This window comes from Nyctereutes procyonoides, unplaced genomic scaffold (genome assembly GCF_905146905.1).
Source record: "Nyctereutes procyonoides isolate TBG_1078 unplaced genomic scaffold, NYPRO_anot_genome, whole genome shotgun sequence".
In the NCBI taxonomy this organism is placed as follows: domain Eukaryota; kingdom Metazoa; phylum Chordata; class Mammalia; order Carnivora; family Canidae; genus Nyctereutes; species Nyctereutes procyonoides.
The window spans coordinates 17210007-17237362 of NW_026575042.1; the positions used below are offsets into that span (position 1 = coordinate 17210007).

Sequence of the window (27356 nt, forward strand, 5' to 3'; positions counted from 1 at the left end):
TTTTATTTTCATAAAACATTTAAAAGTGGGGTTAGTATTTACCTCCCAGGGTTAATATGAGGACCAAATCAAATGGCATTTATGAAAGTGTTCCACACTCCATAAACACTCCATAAACATTCCTTCCCAAAATATTTATGCCTGTACCTCCAAATATTTTACAAATAAAGTCTGTATATTCTGTATCATAACATGAGATCTGCCCTCTTAAATTTTTTTTTTACTGTACAGCACAATATTGTCATCTATAAGCACAATGTTGTACGCCACATCTCTAGAAACTTTCATTATTCCTTAAGAACTGTAGTTCTAGTTCATTTTTGTGAGGTAAGCTGGTGAATACTATCTGTTCCCACTTTGTTGATAACCTAAAGAAGTTAAGTTTGTTTAATGTAATTAATCTGAGTGAGCTAGATCCCAAAGGGAAGGAATAAGCAACAGTTACCAAGACCTACATGAAGTGTATGTGTGCATGTTTTCCCTGCAGACTTTTCCCCACCGACTTGTTTGAAATCTTCATTGATATAGGACATTATGTTCGTGATATCAGTGCCTATGAAGAATTGGTATCAAAGTTGAATTTGTTAGTGGTAAGTCCTGAGTTTTAAATATTTGGGCAGGCTGGTATATGGTCAAGAATGGAAATTATCATAGTGCCCATTTCCATTTTTTTTTTTTTTTTTTAGGAGGATGAACTGAAGCAAATTGCTGAAAATCTTGAAAGCATTAATCAAAATAAAGCTCCTTCGAAATACATAGGCAACTATGCCATTTTGGACCATCTTGGCAGTGGAGCTTTTGGCTGTGTCTACAAGGTGACTTTTGCCCTTGGAGAACAATATTTCTGACATACTAAAGCAAACCAGATATCCTACTTGTACATACCCATGCAACTGGACTAGAGCCTTCATTATTGAAAAAGAGATACAAATTAGAATGATTTTTTTTTTGCCCATCATATAGCTGTATTGATGTTACCTCAGCTCTGAGCTCTAGAAATTGGTCACTGATCTTTGAAGACAAAAGCCATTGTTAATGTTTACAAAAAATAGACAAAATGGCTTGTCCCAGTGCATGACATTTTCTCTAAACATTCATACCAGAGTTTTCTATATATGCCCAGTAAAATCCTACCAAATAGTACAGACTGACCCAGGAGATACCAGTTTTTTAGCTGAGCTTAGCATACATACAGACAAAATTTTAAAAGTTATGTTACTTATGTAGATTATTTAGATTACTTGTTTTAATCATGTGACTTATTCATTGATCTCTTTTTTCCTACTTTCTACTCCCACCCCATTATTATTATTATTTATTATTATTTTATTTTTTGGTCTTATTTTAGGTTAGAAAACGCAGTGGTCAAAATCTTTTAGCAATGAAAGAGGTTAATTTACATAACCCAGCATTTGGAAAGGATAAAAAAGACCGAGACAGCAGTGTAAAGAATATTGTTTCTGAATTAACCATAATTAAAGAGCAGGTAAATGCTTTTCTTATTTATGAAGATATGTTCCTTAACTAAGTGTCATCAAAAGAAAGTAGAGTTTTTGTGCTACTCTTGTCCATGCTGTTTTTTGAGAACTGGTTCTGTTTACAATAATTGGTATTGAGTTGGTAATATTTTAGTTAGATATTTTTCCTAAGGCTTGACATTGAACTGTAGAAAGACTTTTGGAGTTTTATATCAATGTTTAGGGTGCAGAATGATTGGGTTTACAGCAGAGTGCTGCACATAAGAAACATCTTCCTTTTGTCATTGCACGCATATCCATTTCTGTCTCATTATATTGTAGAATATCTGGTTACTTAGTTATATGCATAAGCATTTGACTAAGGGTTCTTTGACTTGTGTCAAGTGGAACCATGCTGTTAACATTCCTCACATAAAGCTTATTAAATCTAAAAGTAGATTTTCAAGATGGGTTTATTATTTATTGGCATGAGAAGAATATTCAAACCTAACATAACAACTTAATAAACTATCATTATGAAGGTTTGGGGAGAAAGAATAAACATGTCAGAAGAAAAATGAGATTAGATTTTGTGATCCAAGAATACATGGGTTTCTTTTTCAGTTTTCTTTACTTATACATTCATTGTGGATATTGTTCATTTGTAACTCCTGTGGAGAGCTAACAGCTTCACTGCTTTTTGTTCTCCACGAGTTAAATTTGCATAGCATCTGTGCTGGGACATAAAGATCACCAAATAAATATGACAGTCTTTATTCATTGAAATCAATAGTTCTATTCCAATTCAGAAATTGCAGTGAATACTATCATTAATAGCTTATTTTATAGTTGATTTCATATATATTAAGAGATTGGACTTTAGTAAGTTAGTGTTTGCTCATGCTTAGGAAAATCTAATCTTTAGCAGTCTGTTGTTTCACTATAGCACAAGGCTAGAGCATGGCTTTTGCTGCAAGCTGACCTAGTATCTTCATCTGAACTCTGATCTGGATATAGGCCTGGCCAGTAAGCTAAGTCCACAATATGATTCTGTTGCTTACCTGGTCCCACAGTGTTTAAAATCTGCTGGCCACTTGATAATTGATGAGGTAGGACTTGTCTTAGCACATTTCCTAAGAAAAGAAAGTATCAGGTGGGGACTTATAAAAGGTTTGTGTTTGGGCTTTGAGATAACCCAAAATTGTAATTGCTTTCTTACGAGAGGACTGAACCATTGGAAAGGGTGATGATGCTGAGAGGTCTAAGAGGAGGAGGTGATGGCAGACAGAGGTGGCAGAAATGGAACTAGAAAAGGAGAGTGTGTTTATTAAGAATAAGACTAAGCTGCAGTTAGAAAGAAGTTCCAAAATACATTGGCTTAAACAAGATGCCTCACAAGGCAATGAGCTATTTCTCTTTCATGTAATAATCCTAGAACGAGTGGACCAAGATGGTATTTTCTCTGTTCTTACAGTCATTTGGGAATGTAGGTTCTTTTTCTCTTACTGCCCTGCTACCTCCTAGGCCATTGTCTTTGTCCACATGGTTGAAACTGCCACAGGCACGTTTATATACAAGATAGAAAAAACTAAAGCATGGTGGGGAGTTGTTCCCAATGTTTAGGACTCAGACATAGAAGCAGACATGTTTCCCCTTACATTCCCTTGCTAAGAACTTAGTGATAGTCCATCTTGGGCTGCAAGAGAATCTGAGAGATGTAATCTCTGACCAGGAACCATGTTCCACCCAAACTCAATTCGATAGAGGAATAAAAGGAGAGGTTTTTGGTAGACAGTTAGTTACCAGACTCCCCTTCAAAGAGGCAGGAAAAGAGACCAGAAAGAGATGCAAGCCATTTATAAATGTAATGTCAACTATTCTGAGATAGAATAAATTTCAACTTGCCTAGAAACTTAAATTATACATAAGCAACTGTAAAAATTTTAGTATTCTTGTAGAAAAGGAAAGTTTTGAAAAAGTAGAATTTTTGTGTCATATCCTGAGGTAAACTTAAAGTCAAAGGGAAATTATACTGAACTCTTCTTCCTAAACCTGGCAAGGAAGACTTCATTCAAGACTACTGCAATAGGAGTCAAACTATTACAACAGGGGAGAGAGATTGAACTCAGCTCCAAAGACAATAGCAATAGCTAGAAATTTACAACCAACGGGCCAGGTGAGGCAGTGCCTAGATGGAAATTTACTCAGAAGGACTTCATTAACCATCAAAGATAGAGTGATGAGGAACTTGATTGGATATCAAGACAGGGAGATTCTTGCTAAACTGGCTTGGCAGGATTCTTAATAAAACCAGGCAGGCCAAGAATGAGGCCTAGTCAAGAAGAGGGCTCCAGAAGCCTGACTAAAGTTTGGCCAAGAAGGGAGTCCTTGCCTACTATTATAATGTAAATGGAGTTAGTAACTTAGATTTTTTTCAATTTCATACTAACCATTTTGGAGAATATAAAAAACACAAAGTCTGAATAGACAGAAACGGTATATATGAATAAGTGATAGGGAGTGGCAAGAGGCAATGATAGATATATTCAACATAAATTATTTCATTGCAGTTTTCTTCTCTTTGCAATGTAGTGTAGTTGGGATGAGGAATGCTAAATGAATTCTTCAGGTTACTTTGAGTTCTACAGTTCTCTATTTTAGTTAAATTAGGTGATAAAGTACAGTTTTAAATTTTAATTGATAAGGGTCTATGGGAGATTGCTATTTTCAGATTAGTTTTGTAAGTAGCAACAATAAGAATCATGATAAAAATCTGAAATCTCAATTAAATGATATCTTGAAATGCTTAATTTTATAGATAAATATGAATATAATAATTTCTATATTGTTTTCAAATATGAAGTCCAACTAAATTGTGACTGCAAGTTTATATTTTGAAGTAATGTAATGTTTGTTATTTATTTTCTTGTAGCTCTATCATCCCAATGTTGTACGCTATTACAAAACATTTCTAGAAAGTAAGTATGAGTTTTCATGAAATTTCTAATTAAGGAAAAATATCTATAGTGCATATTTTTATATTAGAATGTCACAAAATAAACTTAATTCTTTTCTTTTTTTTCCAATTTTTTCCTTTATTTGTGGAGGATCTTGTACATCATTGTTTTGGTCAGTGAAACAGTGATATAATCAGTGACCTACAGACAGTTATAAAGTACTTATGAAAGACACTACATGAACAAAGCAAAATTATTATAACTTTCATCTTACACAAACACAAAACCGTTAGGATCAGGAGAGCAGCAAACTAAAGGATAATGGCTTAAGACAAAATTGTTTTCCGTGACTCAGACGACATTTTTCACTCCCCAAATAAATGGAGAGTGGCTTTATCTTTGAGATTTCTTTACCTGAAGTTTAGGTAATTACCACAAGGTGGCGATGGAGCCATGACTGATTCTGTGGGCAAGCCCTCTTTGTGCAAGGACAATGGACTATTGAATCAAAAGGTTGAGATAAAGCCAAACTCAGTCACATGTTTAAAACAATAGAGGACCTTTGACTGAAACAATAAAAGTATTGATAAACCCTAATGATGTGCATCACATATGAAGTTTAAAAGTAAATCATTTAGAGGAAGTACAAGGAAGTACAAGACAATGGTTGGGGCTTCCTAATTACCTCTTTATAAGTGGCATTTTATGATTTTTACTTATCTCCCTTCCCCCAGGTAATTCAAAGGTACCCAGTTCTGAAACTGTCCAGTAAATCTTGCCTCCTTGATATTAGAATTCTTAATATTAGAATAATTTCTTATAGTTTAGTGCTTGTCCCATTAAGATCAGGATTGGCTTCTGACTTGCACTTACTGAAGTGACACAACTTTATGCAAATTTAAAAACAAAATAAAACTTTTACAACCTGACATCCTCCAAAAATAATTGGAAGTGGCTTAAAAATACATAAAATATGATAAAATAGATTAGGAAATTATATAAAAAAGGGGGGAAAAGTTGAGAAAATAAAAAAATGGATTAAAAACTAAAGGATGAGGATGAGTGAAGCAGGTGAAAGGGATTAAGAGTACACTTATTGTGATGAGCACTGAGTACTGTATAGAATTGTTAAATCACTATATTGAACACCTGAAATTAGTATAATACAGTATGTTAATTATGATTCAATCAAAAAAGAAAAATCAATATAAGAAAGGAAAAAATTAAACTAGGGGTAAGATTAGTAATACACTGATTATTTCTTGGGATAATGAAAAATTAAAAACAATATAAATGTATGTCTTTAGGAGAATTAATAATGATCTGGGCAGCCTGGGTAGCTCAGCGGTTTAGTGCTGCCTTTGGCCCAGGGCGTGATCCAGAGACCTGGGATCGAGTCCCACATCAGGCTCCCTGCATGGAGCCTGCTTCTCTCTCTCTCTGTCTCTCTGTGTCTCTCATGAATAAATAAATAAATAAAACCTTTTAAAAAAATGATCCATCCGTGTTGTGGGATACTATGCTGCCAACAGAAAGAATGGCATGGACCTCTGTATGGTGTTATGTCAGGCTGTTGAATGAAAAAGTATTAAGCGGCAGAATATGTATAGCATGTTTTCATTTTTGTGAGTATCGTGTACATACATGTTTTATATACATTCAAAACATTACAGAGGATATATATCACATGCCATTGTTACTAATTTCATATTGGTTTTGGAAGAGAAAGTAGCATTTACTTTGTTTCTTGACATCAAAAGCAAAAAGATGAATGCAATCAGTTATGAGATTCCCAGTATCCATGAGATAAAACCAGTAAGAAGCCCAGCTTTCTCTGCTCTGGAGGACCATAACAGAAGTTTCTGTTGTGGTTTGTCTTTTCAGCTATGCCATTGCAAGACCATGGCGTGATTCCATTGTAAAATTCTGGAGGTATATCTATATGACTATAAAACAATAGTTTAAAATGTAATTTTCTGAATTTCTGATGTGATTTAAGGGTAAATTTTAAACTATGGAGAGGAAAGGTGGGTTTACATGTTCTTCCAGAAATGCTCCATGACTTGGCATCGTTTACTTGTTCTCCTTGGCGCCTCACAACTGTTCCACATCTTTGTGTACATAGAAAATGATGATATTTGCCAGAGTAAACTTATGCTAAGAGTTTGTCCACAGTCAAAAGAGACTGTTGTTGGGCTCCAGGAGCCCCAAGGGCCCCTCACCTCCGCTGTCTCCAGGACTAAGTGGATCCATATCTTAGCATGACTCTAAATCTTCAGTACTGTGATCTGTACACGTTGGGTAGCTTGGATTCCAATTCATAAGTTTTTTTCCCCTAAATATATTGAATTTAAATTTCTATTATCTCTTCCTTGTTTTCTTACAGATGATAGGTTGTATATAGTAATGGAGCTTATAGAAGGGGTCCCTCTTGGAGAGCATTTCAGTTCTTTGAAGGAAAAACAGCATCATTTTATTGAAGAAAGACTATGGAAAATATTTATACAGGTACACTTTTGTTTTCATTAACTTTTTTACCAAACAGTAAATTTCTGAGCTGATTTCTTAGAGATGTGTGTAGTAGTCATCAGTGGTGATATATATATATATATATATTGGGGGAAATAAAATTTGTTTTTTATTTGCTATTTCAAGCTGTGCTTAGCTCTTCGGTACTTACACAAGGAGAAGAGGATTGTTCATAGAGATCTGACACCAAACAACATTATGTTGGGGGATAAGGACAAAGTAACAGTTAGTAAGTATAAGAATCTTAAAATTTTTAATTTAGGAATTCTTGAATATTATTCAAGAGCAGAGTTGTTCAATAGAAGTTTCTGTATTTAAGGAAATGTTCTCTATCTGCACTGTCCAGTATGTGGCTATTGGGCACTTGAAATGGGGCTAGTGTGACTGAGGATGTGAATCTTAAATTCTATCAAATTTTAGTTAAGTAAATGTCCCTATGTGACTAGTGGCTCCTGTATTGGACAGTGACAAGTGCAGTTCTTGATAGAGTTGTGTTTTGCCCATATGAGAGAATAAAGTACTGTTAGGATGCTTGAGTATTTAATTCCCAATTCAGTGGTTGCTAGATATTTTTCTCTCTATAGAACACTACTTCATCAGCAAAAGCTTTTATGACCACCATGTGAGCACATTGTTTTAACTATTTTAATATAGTCTGTGCCATATGAGTGACAAGTGTACATATGAAGGGCTATGAAAAATCTAGGCATATATTTCAGCATCAGTTTTTATCAAAATATTTTCAGCTGAAGCAAGTAGGCCTAATGTTGGATAAATTTTACAAGTGAGGAGGTTAATTTTTTCCCCCACAATTGTATAATTCTCAATATAACTTAAAATTAGCTTTTTAGCCTAGACTGATGACTTATATTCTCCTACTCTTCTTTACTTATGAACACTTATGTTACTCTCATGGACTATTAATCATTCACTAACTATAAGTAAGGATATGCATATCTAAATTAGTGGTCTCTAAATATTTTTTGCTTATGACATTCCATCAGTAAAACAATTTTTGTAATATAATGCCAATATATATATGCTTATTTATAAATTCTATAATTATATCACTGTATAATTATTTGATATAAAGTACATTAAGTCTACAAATAAGATATAAAGGGGTGCACTAAGAAATAAAAATAGAAGTTTCAATATTTTTTCCTGCCCCCTTGTGAATTGCCTTAGGTACTTAGCTTTGGAGACCACTTCCCTAAATGTAGACACAGGATAACATTTTAAAGCTGCTTTCTCTTAGTAGAATCTAACTCTTCATAAGGGTTATTCCAAATGTGCACCTTTACCATAACCACATGTCTTTAGTAACAACAATTAGATTTAATGTCCAGATTTTTCTAAGTGCATCCTATATTAGATTAAAATATAAAAAAGCAACCCCAACAGAAACTCTATAGATAACTTCCAATACAAAGTTACTTGGAAATATTTCCAGGCTAGTGCTTTCTGAAATATAATATAAAACCAAGTAATTGTGAATCTTTACCTTGGACACACATTTGCTTAATCATTTGAAGTTAATTATAACTTTGCCAGAAACTTTGTTTTTTTCTTTTTATAAATTAGACTTATGTTTCCTTAAGAATTTTTCTTATTTATACAGATAAATATTTTTATTTTTAAATAAAAGATATTTTTATTTTTAAAATATTTTTATTTTTAGATATTTTTATTTATAAATTAAAAGGAATTATTAGAAGTCAAATTTATTATACCTATATATTATTACATATGATTGAATAGATTTGTTTTGTTTTGTATTGGCATATAATGCTTTTGATGGCTACTCAGGTCATGTTTCTGAGTAATAGCCAGCCCTGACTTTTATTTTCTTACTAAGATCAGCTGTAATCATTTCCTTTGGTTACATTTCAATGCATTGGGGTTAATCTTTTGTTGTAGTAGCTTGATTTCTATCTAAGCTTATTAATTTTTATATTTTCTGTAGTCAGTACTGTACATCAAAATAGCTTACAAAATAAAATAGTGCTAAAACTCTTATAAAGAGACACTTACTTCTTTGTAATCCTCAGTTCTCTATTTTCCTAAAATGACCACTTTTAATTCTCCTTAGCTTCTTCTGGCATTTGATTTTCCATTGTGATAGTAGAGGATTTAATTTTCTTATTTTTTCTTCTTTCTCATTTACTATCCTGCCAACATAGTTATTGTACAATTTGGGGTTAAGTCAGTATTCAATGTTTACATTATTATTACTGTATAATTATTGTTTAATGTTGATCATCTTTCCTTTCTCATAGACCTTTCTGTTTTTCTTGGAGTTAGTAATTGCCTTCTTTTTTGTTTGTTTTCTTAGTTTTCTATGTACATATTATTTCTTCTTCTCAAGTCTTGCAAAAAAGATTATAAAAGCCCTCTCTGTACTATTTCCATGTGGTCAAACATGGCAGTTACTCTCAATTTTGTTTTCCTGAACACCCAATTCCAGTAGCTGCTTGCTGCTGTGTAGAACAGGATTTGAATTTAGGTCTACTCCATTGTCCTGGAACTTATATTTGCTTCTTTTCTAATTGGAGTCTTTCTTACATCCTGTGTTTTTTTCATCTCTCCCTTCCTTCCTTCCTTCCTTCCTTCCTTCCTTCCTTCCTTCCTTCCATTTCCTTTTTTCCTTTCATGTTTTCATTTAAATTCCAGTTAGTTAACATACAGTGTAATATTAGTTTCAGGTGTAGAATTTAGTGATTCATCACTTACACACTTTTTTTTTTTTTCTTAAACACTCCGGTTGTGCTGAAGTGTATCTCCCAGTACTTTCCTAAAAAAGAATGTTCTTATAATTTTTGGATGTTTGCATGTCACAAAATATTTTCAGGGGACCCTTGTATTCTATTGGGTGGGTGTAGTGTTCTCAGATGAAAGTCGTTATCCTTTCAAATTTGAAGGCATTACTTCAGTCTTCTAGCATCCAGTTTTGCTGCTTGGAAAGCTAATGCTATTTTGATTCCCATTGCTTGTATGAGCATTTTTATTTATCTAGAGACTTTTAGGTTGTTCTATTTACCCACAGCTTTTAGTGGGTCTCTTTTCATTCAATGTGTTTGGAACTAGGTTTGCATTTCAGTATTGGAGGTAACATTTCAGTTTTGGGAAATTTTTCTGCCTTATTTCTTCATTATTTTTCTCCCTTTCCCTTTAATTTCTAGAATTCCTTTTAGTCTTGGGTCTATATGCTAAATAGTCTCCTAATTTAAAAATAATTATTCTCTCAGTTTTCAGATCTCTTTGTTTTACTTCAGTTATTTCTTTTTTTTTTTTAAAGATTTTATTTATTTATTCATGAGAGACACAGAGAGAGGCAGAGATGTAGACAGAAGGAGAAGCAGGCTCCATGCAGGGAGCCCAATGTGGAACTCCATATTGGGACTGCGGGATCACACCATGAGCCAAAGGCAGATTCTCAACCCCTGAGCTACCCAGTTATTTCTTTAACTTAATTTTTTAGTGCTTCTATTATTTAATTTTTGTTTTCACATTTTTTAACTTCCTCAGCTTTTATCTTGTTCTATATATCATTTTCATAGAAGCCTAATTCTATTCTTCCTCAGGATAATGTAGACTTTTCTATTCAGCATACTGCATTGTTTTTTTTTTTTTTAATTTTCTGGTTCCATCTTCCCCACTCCCCTCCAAGTATCTATTTCCTATTTGATACTTTTCTCAAATGTCTATTGATACTGGGCTGAGAAAGCCCCTAAATAAGCTGTTGGAAGCTCTGTGAGTTCCAGCTAAGGCTGCTATCTGTGGACTTTGTTAGAGCACATTTTTCCTTGGGAACCCCTCAAAGTTATTATATAACTTTTTCCAAAGAATATATCTCCAGTATCTTGACTGAGGCAATGTCTATCTGTTGTTGTCATTTGGGAGGCAGTGTGGAGAAAGTGGGCTCAGGGAGTTATATCCAGTTGATAGATTTTCCCTGAATTCCCATGTGTTCATCTACACTCTGTTTTGTTTCTTTTTGGTTCAGTCAATGTCTTTGGAAAATAAATCTCTCTTTTTCTGCTAGTGGCATAGGGAACTCAATTACTGGGTAGTGTCATGTACATTTGGGGAGGAACCTGTGCACTTGATCTTAACTCTGCCTTTTGAGCTTTTTTTTTTTTTTTTTTTTTTTTTTTTTTAACTTCACCTCTCCTTGTGTGGCATACTGGGCTCTGCAGAGTGAATGGGTACCCTTTTGGTCCTCTTATTCTCAGACACATGGTTTGGGCTTCTGCAGGGTACATTTTCCATCTACTTTCCATCTTACAAAAATTCATTGGAATATCTTATCCTCTGTTGTCACCAAGCCCATTTTCATTGTCCTTGTGAGTTAGTAATGTATTAAAGAAAATTTATTTCCTTTCATTTTAGCAAGATTTTAAGAGCTAGGAAACATACATATATATGATCAATCCACCTTTTAAACCCAAATAGGCAGGCCAGTTACATTAAGTCTATACATTAGTATAACAAAATATCTCCTTTTCATTTTTACTCTCATAAAATATATTTTTGCTTGCTTTCAAATTGTAAAGGATTCCTTAGAAAAAAGTTACTTTGTTTACAAGGATAAGTAAACTTTTATTTTCTTTTTCTCTGTCCTGCCACTCATCACCATTCTGCCCAAACTTTTTCTTATTAATATTTGTCAGACTTATTACTTAAGTTTTATTAGCTTAAAAATTATATTCAACTTTCAAAACTTTTTAGCATTAAATGAGGCAATATTTTTTTTAGCTTCAAATAAAGAAGCAGTGGTATACCTTAGAATAGAATCTTAATCTAATCTAGTTTCTTTCCATTAAAGCAATTACACGGACAGGGTGTTGATGTGCTACTATATTTTAATTGAGTATAAAATGATTTTATGACTGAAAAGATAATCTAAAGAATCTTGATATCACTATTTTAAAGTTTTTTTTTTAAAGATTTTTTAATTTATTTATTCATGAGAGACACAGAGAGAGGCAGAGACACAGGCAGAAGGAGAAGCAGGCTCCCTGCTGGGAGCCTGATATCAGATTCCATCCCCAGACCCCAGGATCATGACCTGAGCCGAAAGCAGATACTCAACCACTGAGCCACCCAGGCGTCCCTAAAGATATTTTAAATGTAACAGTGATGAAAAATATTTTTCAGTGTCTATCACTATTGGTGGTATAAATGTGGACTTTAGAGATTCTTATTTTTTGAGAGGTATTGTTAAATTAAAATCTTATAGCATTAATTTGAAACCAAATGTAGAAAATGCCATATTTTGGGAAGTTGAAATAAAGATGCAATTCATAGAGCCTATAAAAATGGCTGGGTTGTGTGTGAAATCATGTTACCACAAAGGGGCAGCCTTGTCATATTTTATTTTTCTCTTCTCTTGTGCTAGAAGGCTTATTTACTCCCAGGAAAGAAACACAGAATTGACAAGTGATGTTTAAGAAGCATGAGACAAAATGTATTGAAAATGTAACCAGAAAAAAAAAGCTCTAGAGAAACTTAAATTTCCCTCTCTTTCTCTTTTTCTTACTATAGATGAATTAGATGTTTTAAGATTGAGTTTGGTGTGCAGTTATTTATAGTAAGCACACTAGCTGAGAATTTGCCTTCATGAGGCAGCAGGGTAGAAAGTACTAACTTTATATTGTTATACTAATATTTAGGTATGTGTGGTTTTTCAAATGGTATCTCATCTTAATGTCTAAATGTCTAAATATATCTCCATTTAAAAGATTGTATATCTTAATGACTTGTTCTGTGAAACATGTTCAGGTCTTGCCTCTGCATTTATTTGCAACCTTGGATGCCACACAAGGGAACAGACCCAACTCAGTGGCGTGCTAAGCAAAGCACAGTCAAGGGTCAGCTCTAAGTGCTGCCACCTGTCAAATAAGGCCTACACTGTGCCATCCCATTATAGAATGTTCTGAACAAGGGGATCTGCTGGAAATGAACTTGCTCACAGACCCACCATTTCACCTTTTCAAATACTCAGATTTTAATGGAAGCCTCTCATGCTCCTACTTTCTCCCTCATCCCAAATTAAAAGAAAGAAAAAAAGAAGAGAAAAAGAGAAAAACAAAACTCAATCAATTATGGTAATAGATTTCAGACATGGGCTTTAGTGCATGACTTAAGAGGTCACATATTCATCCTGTAACTAAATAGGCTGTGTACATTTTTACATGTATCTCAAATGGTATTTGGCTTTTGCTACTGGTAATAACAACATAAAAATACTTGATTCTGTAGAACATTTAGCAAAGATTCAAGTGCTTATCAAATGCCATCATATACCAGGCATGTAGGAGTGGATATTAGATGGAAGCCATGTCCTCTGTCCCTTGAACTCACAGTCTTTTGCAGAGGATTTTGAGTTCTTGACTCAGCAGTTAACTCCTGAGCTGTGACATCCAGCAGTTAACAAGACAAGTATGGCAGACGTGGTCACTATCTTCATGGAGCTTCTAGTTGTGTACAGGGTTATAAAGACTAGAAATTTGTCTATGCAAAATACTATTATATTACTTGGGATTGGTCATGTTATGCTGTAGTAACAAGTGGCCTGAAGGTTTCAGCAGCTTAAAATAGTGGTAAACCATAACCTATGGGACAAATCCAGCTGTGGCCTGTTTTTGTATGACCTGTGAGATAATGATGGCTTTTTTTTTTCTTTTTAGATGGTTGTTTTAAAAAAAAAAAAGAAGCAGAAGAATATGTGACAGAGATCACATGTGGTTCTTGAAGCCTTAAATGTTTATTATCTGACCCTTTACAGAAAAAGTTTGTCCTTGGGGTGCCTGGCTGGCTCAGTTGGAAGAGCATGCCACTCTTGATCTCAGGGTCCTGAGTTTCAGCTCCATGTTGGTTGTAGAGAGTACTTCAAACAAACAAACAAGCAAACAAACAAACAAACAAACAAACAAACAAACAAAAAACCTTAAAGTTATAACCCACTATATATTAAAAAGAAAAGTAAAGAAAACATTTGCCCACCCTGGCTTAAAACAGGAAGGTTTCCATCTTAGCTCATTCTGTGTGTGCAATGCAGGTAACTGAAGGAGCTGTGCTCAGAGACCCAGGCTGCCTGAAGCTCCTATCTCACATTGTGTTGGCCAAAGCCAAGTCATGTTACCACCCCCAGGTATAAGGGAGATTGTCTAGGTGAGCTTTCAGCCTCTGTAGTTGGAAATAAAAAAGGGGTGGCTAATGGCTTTTTGGGACCTAGTCTGCAGTATTTGCCACCAAAGACTCTTGTAATTGTCCTCGAAAGATGTAATGTGGGTTTTATCTATGGCAGCAGAAGAGGATTTAGCAGAAGGATTAGATTCAGCAGTTATTTGGGACCCAGAATTTCAGAGTTTGTGCCTAGTTAATGAAGAGAACAAGTCTGAGTGTGAGGATTGTGATACCAGAGAATTGGGTGAGGGAATTTAAGCTGTAAGGTTTTATACATACTGCTTTAGAAATCTGATCATATCCTTACCTGTTTAAAGTCCTTCAGGTAGCTCCCTATGACATTCCTTTGGGCATCCAAAGTCCTTTCTTCTCCTTTCTTCATGATCTCACCTTTGCCTTTTGCTCTGGCCTCATGGGACAAATTGCTCCTTCCTGAACAGACCATGCTGTGGTTCTGTACCTCTGTGACTTCCAACATAGTGGTCTCTCTGCCTGGAATACCCTCTGCTACTCAATTCAAATGCTGTTCCTCCAGGTGGCATCTTTGATGTCCACATCTGATAGGTTCTATTTCTGGGCTCCTTTAGTATACCAGGCTTGCTTTTCTTAGCATATAGGGCAGCTTGCCTTTCTCAGCACATAGGATAGTGGTTTACTGCCATTCCCTCCTTGAGGTAAAGGAAACTAGTTTTCTTGACTTTCTTTCTGAAAAAGCACTTTATAATATTTGTTGAATAAATGGATAGATGAATGAATGAACAAATGAACTAAAACACACCCAGACAGAAATATTTAGAAGCCAATTACAAATAAAAAGTAATGATTAGGAAAGATACTTGGATTTGAGACCTTGATCTGTCAGCTAAGATTCTGTGGGAAGAATGTTTAATGTAAGAGGAATTGAGGATTCAGGTGAAAATTGGTACATAGATAGGGAAAGTTACAAGTGATTCCCAGTGGCATCTGAGCAAATAATGTAACCGTAAGTATGAAAGGAAAGAGTTTACTTTCTTGAGTGTCAACAAAGTTTGAGAAATCAAATTAGACCTCTCTTGTATTGCTAGAATCTTGGCATTTTAATTGTTTTCTAGAGGATTGGAAGATTTTAAATGATTTTGGTTGGCTCAATTGCTGCTGAGAAATCTGTCATTATAGGAAAAATGAATTAGTGTTGTACTTCTGATAGGGAAGTCAAAGTCCTTATATGCATATTATTTCATATAGCTCTAAAAAGTCTCCTGGCTAAATAGGCACATAATGAGTCTGTTTATAGCTTTTGTAGGTCTCTTGACCTGTCTTGCTTTGAGTCTATTGTGTAATTTACTTCTCATTATCCAGATACAGTATCTATTTGAGTCTAAGCCAACATGGAACTTTGAGTGTTCTTAAAAGACCACAGAATATTGAATCTCTGTGTTGCATATCTTAACAGCATCTGCATAGTAAGGGTAGCCACATAATTTCTAAAATTTCTCTCAGTCAACAAATTGCCTTCATGTCACTAGGAAAGCAAGGGTATTTTCTGTCAAGCCTACCAGTTTCCTTATATTGCTATTAGGTCATGTGAAATAAAGAAACACTGAAACAAATTCAGTCAAATCTAATTTCTAAAAAATATTCTAAGAGGGCAGCCCAGATGGCTCAGCGGTGTAGCGCCGCCTTCAGCCCAGGGTGTGAACCTGGAGACCCGGGATCGAGTCCCACATCAGGCTCCCTGCATGGAACCTGCTTCTCCCTCTGCCTGTGTCTCTGCCTCTCTCTTTCTCTCTGTGTCTCTCATGAATAAATAAATAAAATCTTTAAAAAAATATTCTAAGATTCTCACACCACCAAGTGGGTCATCCTGCAATTCTGAGATTTGAATAGCAGTTGACTTCCAGGAAAAGATGAGAATGATAGTCCCAAGAAAGTCCTAGCAGAACATCCTGAAAGTGCTGATCTTGACCAGATGATTGTTATACTATCCTAGTGGGACCAACTCACCATAATTGACTGCATGAGCGAATAATGAGGCCTTGAATCTTTATCATCTTAGGAAAAAATTGGAACTAAAATCTTACCAATGTTGGATTTATAAGACCTATAAAAACAACAAAGATCAAGGATAATAAAGTTTATTTTAGTGTGGGTTTTCATATGGGCATATTGGGTTATGATTTAGTTCTCTGAGAAATTTTTAATGTAAAGGGTAAACTCTGATGTGTTCTGGACATGTTATTTTCATTCTGAGTTTTCCTCAAGTATGTTCTATGAGACAGCACGGTGAGTGGGTAGGAGTGCCTATTTTTACACAGACTAACTCAACAGTGCATGGTACTACACATCTGATCAGTCTGGCCAGCCTCCTAAGTTAAGTATACTGACACCATTGGAGCCTTTTGGGCTCTATAATCATGCCATAAACAGTGTGTGTGTGTGTGTGTGTGTGTGTGTGTGTGTGTGTGTGTGAGAGAGAGAGAGACAGACAGACAGACAGACAGAGAGACAGAATGAGAAAGCAAGAGCCTGACTTCCTGTTTTTATAAGAATCTGATCCTTAGGACTCCTACTTAATATTAGTACCACATGTTTAAAGTTTCATTTGTTATTCCCAAGTAATAGTAATCAGAACAAACTCCACATTGAAAACTGATTTTAGAAGAGCCCATACTTAGTAAGGACACTGGTTTCCCCGAGAATCTAGTCTACTGATAGTTGCCCTAGAATGAAATGATGTTTGTGTACCAAAGATATGGTTGCCTAGAATTCAGAAATTATTTTTATATCTGGGGTTGAACTTTTCATCCTACAACTCTTTGTTACGATAATTCCATCAATAGAAATTAATAAAATAATGGTGCTGTTGAGAAAGAGAAATAGTTTTGCTCTCTCATCCAGGGAAGAGCCTTCACTGGGGAAGGAAGCTTTGGAAGAGTGGATGGGACAGTGGAAGAGCTCACAGTACACCAGCATTAAACTCTTGCCCCCATTCCCCTGTTCAGAAAATTCCATTTTAGACTCTATTAGAATTCTACTTGTTGGATTAGAAAAAATAATATTAATAACAGCTGAACTTCATTTGGAAGAAGATCAGAGGGAGGTTTTGGGGCCAAGGATTAGGAATTTGAGTGGCCTTCAGAGGAGGAAGTGCCAATGAGGTACGACTTTGTTGAGCATCTTTCCAAGAACCCTCTAATTTCCTACAGAGCCCTGCAAGGGGAGGATGTTACTGATGATCTTGTCACTGTGGATGTTGGAGGTTGGCCTTCATTTACCAAGGCAGAAGGAAAGAGCAGAGTGGTAGATGGGGGGAGGTTGCAAGGTGGACATCTTTCTGGCCTATTATACAGTTATGTTCAAGTAGATGCCTCTGTCATTGCCTAGCACTATAGAGATTTCAGCTGATCATTTCCTGAAATTGTCACAATCATTCATGGTTTTATTTTATTCAAGGAAGACATTTTTGTCATGGTAGACATTTTATCTGTGCTTTGAAGGAAAGGAATAATCAACCATAGCTACATCTCTTAAGCATTTACTATAGGATGAGAGTTATATGTTCATTACCTCATCCAATATCTGAGGCACATTCCCATTCTCACAGATAATAAAAAGAAGTTAGAAAACTTGCTTAAATCACCCAACTAATAGATTTACAGGGCCAGAGATAACCCATGTCTGGCTCTAGTGTTTATCTCTTCATCAACTCTCTTCATAGTATTCCCTCAGAAAGATCAATTCAGGTAAATAAAGAGGCATCCTTGAGGTCATGGGGTGCTCATAATAAAGTACTGTGTTGAATGGATTGGATGAATCCAGTAGTTTTGTTGAGGTGGACATTTTAAATTGGCCCATATTTCCAGGGATCTGTATCTGAACATGGCCTGCAGGGTCTTGCTTGCATCATCTGGCCATGACCCTGATTGTCTATCCTCCATCCAACCTGTCCTTTTTTTAGTTCTTCGGTGGACATGCTCCTTTGATCACGAGTTCTTCTCTCAGTTCTTTAATGGATCATGTTTCCTTAATCACAAGATCTTTGCACATGCACGTTCCTCTGCTGGATGCCTCTTTCCCAATTTCTCTTCTTACCTAGTTAACTTCTGTCCTCTGTTACATATTACCTCAATCACTGTTTTGTCACGGAAGATTTTCCTGATTGGCTGTTGCCTATGTTACTGTCTCATAGCATCATAGATCTATCTGCTCTTTAATGATCGTATCACAATTATTAATTTATGTATGTGATTCTTTGTTTAATGTGTATTTCTACCATTGGTCCCTATGGGATTTGCCAGTATGGATAGTTTCTGATCTGGTAATTGGAGATATGGGTGAATCAGTGAGTAAATGGCCAGTATTGAAGGCATGGGGTAGCTGGGGACTTTATAAACAGTAGCAGTCAGGAAACATTCTGGCACTTATATGGGTGCTTGCCGTGATGAAGACAGAGGTTGGTAGATTATTCCATTTTAAAAATAACCTGTGGAATGAACTAGAAAGAAAAGTTTTCTGATGAGATGCACCCAGGTTCTGGGCCCCTGGCACATTTAAACTGTGGTCACAGAATCAAAAGAAAGATTCAGATACAAGAGCTGAGGAGTCTATGAACATAGGGGCAAGAGAGAAGAGGCAGAGATTTCAAACCCAGAAAATGAGGAAGATGAGATGCCATCTGCTGTTTAGGGTATCCTCATGACTGCAAATGATGAGCTCAGTTGAGTGCAAAAGGGCCAGGTGCTGCCTATAGTTGGGAATGAATGGACATGGCTTTGAATTTGGGAGCTACTGACACAGGTGGTAGGTGAAAACTCTGTATGGAGAGGGATGGAAAAACCTTACAACCCCTTGCAAAAGATTGGTTTCATAGGCTATTTTTTGAGAAAACAGAGTAGTTGAGTTATGAATCCAATATCATGTAGATAGTAAATGACAGAGCAGGAATCTAGGCGCTCAATCAGACCACATGCATTTTCCATCTGAAGGTTGACAGCTATAGGCTATAGCGCAGTCTACAGTTTTAGCATTTCTTGTATCATTCATTCTATCAAAGGAGAGATTTTTTACTGACTTTTTTTGCATAATGTGCTATATGTAAAATGTCATCTGTTGTCATTTTGAATTTCTATAATACCACATGAATACTTTTATGACCACAGTTTCTGAAATAAATCCTTTCCTCTCTTCCAAATATCATCACAAACATAGGAAGAGTAAAAGAAACATTATTGCTACCACCAAAATCTTCCCAATGGCCAACAATAGTAGCTTTTGTTCTCTTTATTGAATACTTCTCAACTATCTGTATTTTTGTAGACATCGAGTTTCTGCCATTATCTACATTACATAGAGTGAGTAGAATCCTTCTGAGTACCACTCCTTAGTTTTTGCCTTTCAAAATCAATGGCATTTTTTATAAAAACAAGATAATTTCTATGTAGCACTAAAACTAAATGTCAAAGGATTATTTTAGATTGTAAGTACATGAAATCTATGTGTGCTAAGATTATAGTGAGCTTCTAAAAATATTGATCTGCTATACTATTTCTACTAATTTTCTCCAATACATGCAATAGAAAAATGGGAAGATTAAAGCAAGCTTGTGAATAAGCTTACAAATAGTCTTTTTTTTTAAAAAAGATTTGTTTATTTAGTCAAGAAAGAGAGAGCATGAGCGGAGGAGGAGGGGTAAAGGAAGAAGAAGAGAGAGAATCTTAAGCGGATTTCCACTGAGCATGGAGCCCAATGAGGGACTCAGTCCCAGGGCCCTGAGATCATGACCTGAGCCAAAATGAAAAGTCAGATGCTTAACTGACTGAGCCACCCAGGAGCCCCTAACCTGTGAATAGTCTTTAAAACACTTTGTAAAATTTAACCTTCTACCATTTCTAATTACTACTACTGGACTGAGAGGATAGATAGATATTTAGATAGATATTTGTAGAAAGATAAACAGATAGATAGATATGCATATACAGTTGACCCTTGAACAGCATGGGTTTGAACTGCACTGGTCCATTTATACATGTTTTTTTTTTTTCCAGTAAATATGGTTCAGTGTTGTAAGTGTATTATTTCTTCCATATGATTTTCTCAATGACTTTTTTTTTGCCTACTTTTACTTTATTGTAAGAATACAGTATATATTACATGTAATGTACAAAATATGTGTTAGTTGACTGTTTATGTTATAAGGCTTCTGATCCACAGTTGGCTATTAGTAGTTAAGTTTTAGGGGAGTCAAAAGTTATACATGGACTTTTGATTGTGCTGGGGGTTAGCAGCCCTAACCCTTACATTGTTCAAGGGTCAACTACATAACTATATACTTATCAAAAGATACAGCTCTGTAATATACAGTGATAACACAAAGTATGGATCTTTCATACTAGTTAGGAAGATATACCCTAAATACATAAGTGAATATTAAACAAAAATAGAACCCTAGTCCCCCTCACAGTCCCATTTCTGCCCCAACAAGTCGAAAGAAACTATCATGAGCCAGGAGAAACTCCCCAAACTGCAAGGACAATGTACATTGGTGGAAAACAACTGCTTGCAGAAAGAAGGTGGTTCATAGAACAGCTACAGCAGATGATAAAAAAAACTTCAGGTTTCCTTAAATAAGTTAGGGATAAATGACAGCTCTAGTACTGAAGAAGTGAATATGCAAAGCAAGGAGCAGTGATCCACTTTCCCAACCCTTACGTCTGGGCATCCCTGGCAGTGAACACTTTCACCATCACAGGCCAGGCTGAGACAAAGCAGCTGACAGAAATGCTATCCAGTAGCTTAAACCAGCTTGGTGCAGACAGTCTGACTAGTTTAAGAAGACTGACTGAAACTCTGCCCACATAGTCTGTGAATGGAGAAGCCCCATTGGTTACTGGAGAGGAGGGGGATGATGAAGCTCCAGATCTTGTGGAGAATTTTGATGAGGCTTCCAAGAATGAAGCAAACTGAATTGAGCCAACTTCTGAGGACAATAAAACTTGAAGAAGTTACTGGGAGCTGCTATTGTATATTCTGACTGATTTTCATGATTTTGTTCATTGATAACGATAAAATTCAGATCTCTAATATTTTTAAAGTCAAGCCCCTTGGCCACTGCAGCTCTTTTCAGTGTTTTCTTAGACACAATTCATTCTTTGCAGCTAATTAAGCTGAAGCAAAGCCTGCGAATAAAGTTTGAAGTACGGTTAATATAGTTCTTTGCCTCAAAAACAATTTTTTATTTCATTGACACTGATTTGTACACAGAAAGCAAAGTTGTTTATAGAAAGCTAATCATCACATGTAATATGGTTGGTAATCTTTGATGAAATTTGATTAAAGATTTTAAATGATTTTAAATGGCAGTATAATGTAAAAAAAATCAGATAATGAAAGATATGAATCAAATAAATGTAATAGAAGAGTATTAAAGAAGGAGACATATTTATCATAGTATGGTCAAGAAAGACCTTTCTGAAAACCCAGATAATATATGGTCTTAGATGCTTGATAGGAGCTTGGCTTTTATTCTTAGTATTTATTAAAAGGTTTTGTAGAATTTTAACTTTGCAAGTAGTGGTCTCTGTTCTAGTTTTTTCCAAGATCATTTTGGCTCTGGCATGGAGAATTATGTTTTGGAGGGAACGATAGAAGCAGGAGTCCTGTTTAGGAAGTGTTGCTCTGTAGCCTATGTGAGCTCTTGTGGTCAATTGGAGTAGGGTGGTAGTGGTTGTATTAATTTTTCATTACTGTAAAACAGATTGCTCTGAAATTTAGCAGCTGAAGACAACAAACATTTATTTTCTCACCATTTCTGAGGGCCAGGAATCCAGGAGCAGCTTAGCTATGTGGCTCTGGCTCAGGGTGCCTTATGAGGTTTCAGTGAAGCTGTCAGTGCAGGCTGCATCTGAAGCCTTGACTCAGAATAGAGGGTGTATACTCATGTGGCTGGCAGGTAGGCTCTGGAGTTTGGCTGGAACTGGGACTCTCATCCTCCAGGACACTCTTCTTTATCTGACCCTTTCAACAGTATAGCCTGGACTATTTTATATGGCCTAGGCAAGTATGTCTTAGCTACAACATCAAAACCACAATATATAAAAGAAAAAAAACTTAATGTCTTGAAATTTAAAACTTCTGTTCTTTGGAAGACATTAAGAGAATTCAGACAAGCTTCAGACTGGGAGAAAATATTTGCAAATCATATAGTTCATGAAGAATTTGTAACCAAAGCTCAATCATAAGAAACCAAACAACCCAATCAAAAAAATGGGCCTAATTTTGAATAGGTACCTCACTAAAGAAGATACACAGATAGCAAACAAGTACATGAAAAATGTCCAACACTATTAGTCATTAGGGAAGTGCAAATTAAATGTATACTGAGCTATCACTACATACTTATTAGAATGGCTAATTAAAAAAAAACAGCAACTGACAACAGGGGCAGCTGAGTGGCTCAGTCGATAGAGCATGTGACTCTTGATCTCGTGGTCATGAGTTCAAGCTCTACCTTGAACCCAGAGTTTACTTGAGGGAAAAAAAAAATTAAAACAAACAAACAGACACAAAAACACCAAATGCTGGTGAGTATATAAAAGCAACTAGAACTCATACATTTCTGGTGAGAAACCATTGGAAAATATTTTGGTTTGACGGTTTTTAAAAAACTTAGACATACATTTAGTGTATATCCAGTAATCTCCAAGGAATTCATCAAAAAGAAGTTAAAAATTATGTTTGCAAAGATTTGTATGTAAATATCATATTTACTCGAACCTCTAGTACAATCTTGAATAAGAATGGTGAGAGTCGGGATCCCTGGGTGGCGCAGAGGTTTAGCGCCTGCCTTTGGCCCAGGGCGCGATCCTGGAGACCCGGGATCGAGTCCCACATCAGGCTCCCGGTGCATGGAGCCTGCTTCTCCCTCTGCCTGTGTCTCTGCCTCTCTCTCTCTCTCTGTGTGACTATCATAAATAAATAAATAATTAATTAAAAAAAACTTAAAAAAAAAAACCTTAAAAAAATTAAAAAAAAAAAAAAAGAATGGTGAGAGTGAATTATTGAAAGTTACATCTGAAACTACTGATGTACTATATGTTGGCAAGTTGAATTTAAATAAAAAAAGAAAAGAAAAGAATGGTGAGAGTGGACATTCTTGCCTTGGTCTTTTTTTCCCCCTTTTGTGTCCTTGAGTTAATACTGTGTTGTCTTAATTATAATACATTGTAATAATTTTAATATCTTGTAGGAAACTTTGTTGTCTTTTAATCAAAATCCATGGCTCCTTTCGGTCCAATCTATTTCTGTTAAATACATTAATTTTATGCTTAATTTGTGAAATTCTACCCAAAATATTTGGAGGCATTTGATTGGAATTATATAAGTTAGTTTAGGAAGAATGGCATCTATGTAATATTGAGAATTCCAATCCATGAGCTTGGACTTTTTCTTTATTAATTTTAGTCTTTTTTAATGACTGTGTAACAAAATTGTATAATTTTCCCTCCATTGATCTTTCCTGTCTTTTGTCATATTATCCCTAGATTTTTGTTTCTCTGCCACTGGGCTAGTGTTTTTCCTCCTCCTCCTCCTCCTCCTCCTTCATCTCCATCCTCTTCCTCTTTGTCTTCATCTTCTTCAGAAGGAAAAAGAAAACAAATGTTTTTGCTTTATTTTAAAAATTCAGTTATTAAGGGCACATAAACAATGTACTTATGTGATGGTCTCTTCAACATATATGGCAATATATTAACAAGATTGCCACATCTCTTACTTGTTTTCTTTTTTTAATAGGTATAATTGACATATACCATGGTATTACTTTTAGGTGTAAAACATAATAATTTGCTGTTTGTATATATTATGGAATGATCATCACAACAAATCTAATTGACAGTCAGCCTTGTTTTTGAACTTAAAGGAAAACTATTTACATTAAGTAGAAAGTTGATTGTAGCTTTTTATAGATGCCTCTTATCAGGTTAAGGAAATGCATAGCTATTTATACTTTTCTGAAAAGAATAAATGTTGAATTTTGTCAAATCCTTTTCATACATATGGTCATATGATTTTCTTCCTTAATGTACTGATTTGGTAAACTGCACTGATAGACTTTTAAATATTGAATCAGTCTTCTATTTCTGGCATGATGACCCTTATGTATTATCCTTTTTATCTATGTTTAGATTTTATTTTCTTATCTATCTATCATCTATCTATCTGTCTTCATGGGGGATGTTCTGTATTTTCTTTTTTCTTTTTTTTTTTTAAAGATTTCTTATTCACGAGAGACAGAGAGAGAGAGAAAGAGAGAGTGAGTGAGAGAGAGAAAGAGAGGCAGAGGCACAGGCAGAGGGAGAAGCAGGCTCCACGCAGGGAGCCTGATGTGGGACTTGATCCCTGTTCTCCAAGATCCCACCCCTGGCTGAAGGCGGCACTAAACCGCTGAGCCACTGGGGCTGCCCTTCCTTTTCTTTTAATGTCTTTGGCTTTGGTCTCAGAGTAATGTTGGCTTTGTAAAATGAGTTGGGAAGTGTTCTCTTATATCTTTTGGTATCGTTTATGTAGAATTGATATTTATTCCTTAAATATTTGGTAGAATTTGTTATTGAAATGATTTGGGCCTCATTTTCCTTTGTTAGGAGTACTAGGTTTTGATAAGGATTTGGCCTTAGAATTAAGTAACGCCAGATTAACATCTGACTGTTAATTTCTCCTTGTAAGACCTTGGGCAAGTTACTCAATCTCTAAGTAAACTGAGCCTTAATTTTTATCATTTATAAAGTGGGTGACTGCAAAGACTGAATAATGATACCATCAGTTGTTTAACTTGTATTATCCTGCATTTACAAATGTTAACTGACTCAGATTTTATTACTGTACCATACTATTTACTACTATTGGCTATTATAATCCTTATTTTAGAGGTAAGAAAACTACCGCAAAAGGAGATTAAATAAGGATCCCTGGGTGGCGCAGCGGTTTGGCGCCTGCCTTTGGCCCAGGGCGCGATTCTGGAGACACCGGATCGAATCCCACGTCGGGCTCCCGGTGCATGGATCCTGCTTCTCCCTCTGCCTATGTCTCTGCCTCTTTCTCTCTCTGTGTGTGACTATCATAAAATAAATAAAAATTAAAAAAAAAAGGAGATTAAATAACTTGCTCAGAGTTACTCTGGTAGTACATGGTGGAGCAAGGATTTGCATGGAGGCTGGTTCCCAAGTTCTTGCTTTTAAGTGCTAAGCTTCACTAACCATAATAATACCTGTCTTTCAGGATTGCTAGTAGTATTCAATTAGGCAATTCATGTAAGCAGCTGAATTTGTGTTATTTCAAAGTTGTTGTTTAGTAAATGAGTATTTTTATTAATAATGTGAATTACTATTGGTTTGAAGTCTTTGGGATATTTTCAACCTGAAAGATATAATAGTATAGATACATTATCAAATACTCTTATTAAGGCTCACTGCAGTGAAATTCCCTAAATATTTGGTGCACTGTACATAGTGATATTGTGAACACGAAATCTTATTAGGCATAGTCCCTTAAATTCTTGCCCTGGTTCCACACTTTTTGCATAATCCTGGTAATTAAATCTCTCCAAGCGTAGGTAAGTCTGCATAGTGAGGCTATGAAGAATATCTGTTTCCATCACTCACTTTGACCTAAGGTGTTGAGTGGTTTAAAGAAGAGAAGTATCTAAAATTGCTTTGAAAAGTACAGGTAGTGTCATGTTAAACATAAATATTTGGTGTTCTAAGTTAAAAATCAAAATCCTTTGTTGGTATGTAAATATTTTAGATGATTCTGAATATCATTATTTACTGTGACTTAGTACAATTAGATGCTGTTTAGTATCAGATTTCAGGTCTCCGTGGTGGTTATTTAGGCTTACCTTATTTTAGTTTCTTTTCTTTTTTTTTTGTTTTCTGTCCAGCTGAGATGATGCCTGGCATATGCTAAAATGCCAGATTCATTTTATTTATTTGAAAATTATAAAGATAACCTAAAAAGTAGAATCACTACTTCAATAAGTACTTTGTCCTACTGTTTAGTCAGCAAGACTTATTTTAGTTTTTTGGTGCTAAATCTTATCTCAAAATATATAGCATAACGGCCTGTAGTATGTATGTTATTAATTAAGACTGAGAATGCTGTGGAAGATTGGCACATGGCATGTTTTGACAGAAGGTAAAACAGCTTTCTGTTGTGAACTTCAATAGTTATTGTATGGAATGTCAAAAGCTAAGGAACCACGATAATAATAATATTGCATTTTTTTGTGAATTACAGCTGACTTTGGGCTGGCAAAGCAAAAACAAGAAAACAGTAAACTCACGTCTGTTGTTGGAACAATCCTGTATTCCTGGTAAGAACAATTATTTTATGACTCTCAAACATTGTACCTAATTGATTGGGGCTTTAGTTTCGTGTCTTGACTCGCAAAAGAAAGATGACTATAGGTAAAGGAGCTTATTTAATGTTTTCCTCAATTACCCAGATAATACATATGTACACAAGTATACATTATTATGTGAGTTTGAAATAACAACAAAAAATCATTGTTAAGGTAACTCTGTCCATCCTGGGAACTACTTTCATTCCTCATAAATTGCAGTGATCCTTGGCACATGGTAGATGTGCAATTGTTGTTGAAGGATCTGTGAATGAACTAGTAGACTCGCTATTCACTGTGACACTTGGAATATCTTACTGTACCTACTTGAAAAATGCCTGTTTTTCTCTTGTCTGCCTGTAAGCATTCAAGAGCAAGAGAAAGGTTTGTGGTGTGTGTGTGTGTGTACTAATACGCATATCCTGGCACCTGGAAAAAAAAATAGGTGCTGCTGGATACATTGTATTGTGTGAATGAATAAATGCTGACATATGTAGTTAGACATACGTTTATGAAGTTGGTTGCTTCTTGGGTAAATGAGTGTTTACATTTTGATGAATTGAAACACTTGTAACTTATTTAATATGCTTTGAGGGTTCCTTTGTAATCCATTAATTATTAGGCCATTGGAATCTCCTTTTGCTGATCACATCTCACTTGTCTGAATCTTTTCAAATTAGCAAGCAGATACAGTCATCAGTAGACATAACAGATTCAGGGAAATATTCCCAAAACTTATTCAGCAGGTCAAGCAATCTAGATACTTCCATCTTCTTTTTTAATCTACTCTGTTGTTGTGCAGTTGAGTCCTGGGGATAGGACTTCTCAAGGGAGAATGGAAAGTCTCTGTAA

General features: G+C 35.4%; 1 protein-coding gene and 1 pseudogene across 1 annotated transcript in view; both read left to right on the plus strand.

Annotated features, from left to right (window-relative positions):
• Window positions 1-27356, plus strand: part of NEK10 (NIMA related kinase 10) — a 221021-nt gene that overhangs the window by 65117 nt on the left and 128548 nt on the right. Inside the window, exons 17-23 of the mRNA XM_055321516.1 lie at window positions 488-590; window positions 687-815; window positions 1349-1486; window positions 4390-4435; window positions 6801-6922; window positions 7070-7172; window positions 26402-26477. Of these exons, the coding sequence (XP_055177491.1) occupies window positions 488-590; window positions 687-815; window positions 1349-1486; window positions 4390-4435; window positions 6801-6922; window positions 7070-7172; window positions 26402-26477 (717 nt within the window). The remainder of the gene's footprint in view (window positions 1-487; window positions 591-686; window positions 816-1348; window positions 1487-4389; window positions 4436-6800; window positions 6923-7069; window positions 7173-26401; window positions 26478-27356) is intronic.
• Window positions 14249-21076, plus strand: LOC129507268 (transcription factor BTF3-like; annotated as a pseudogene).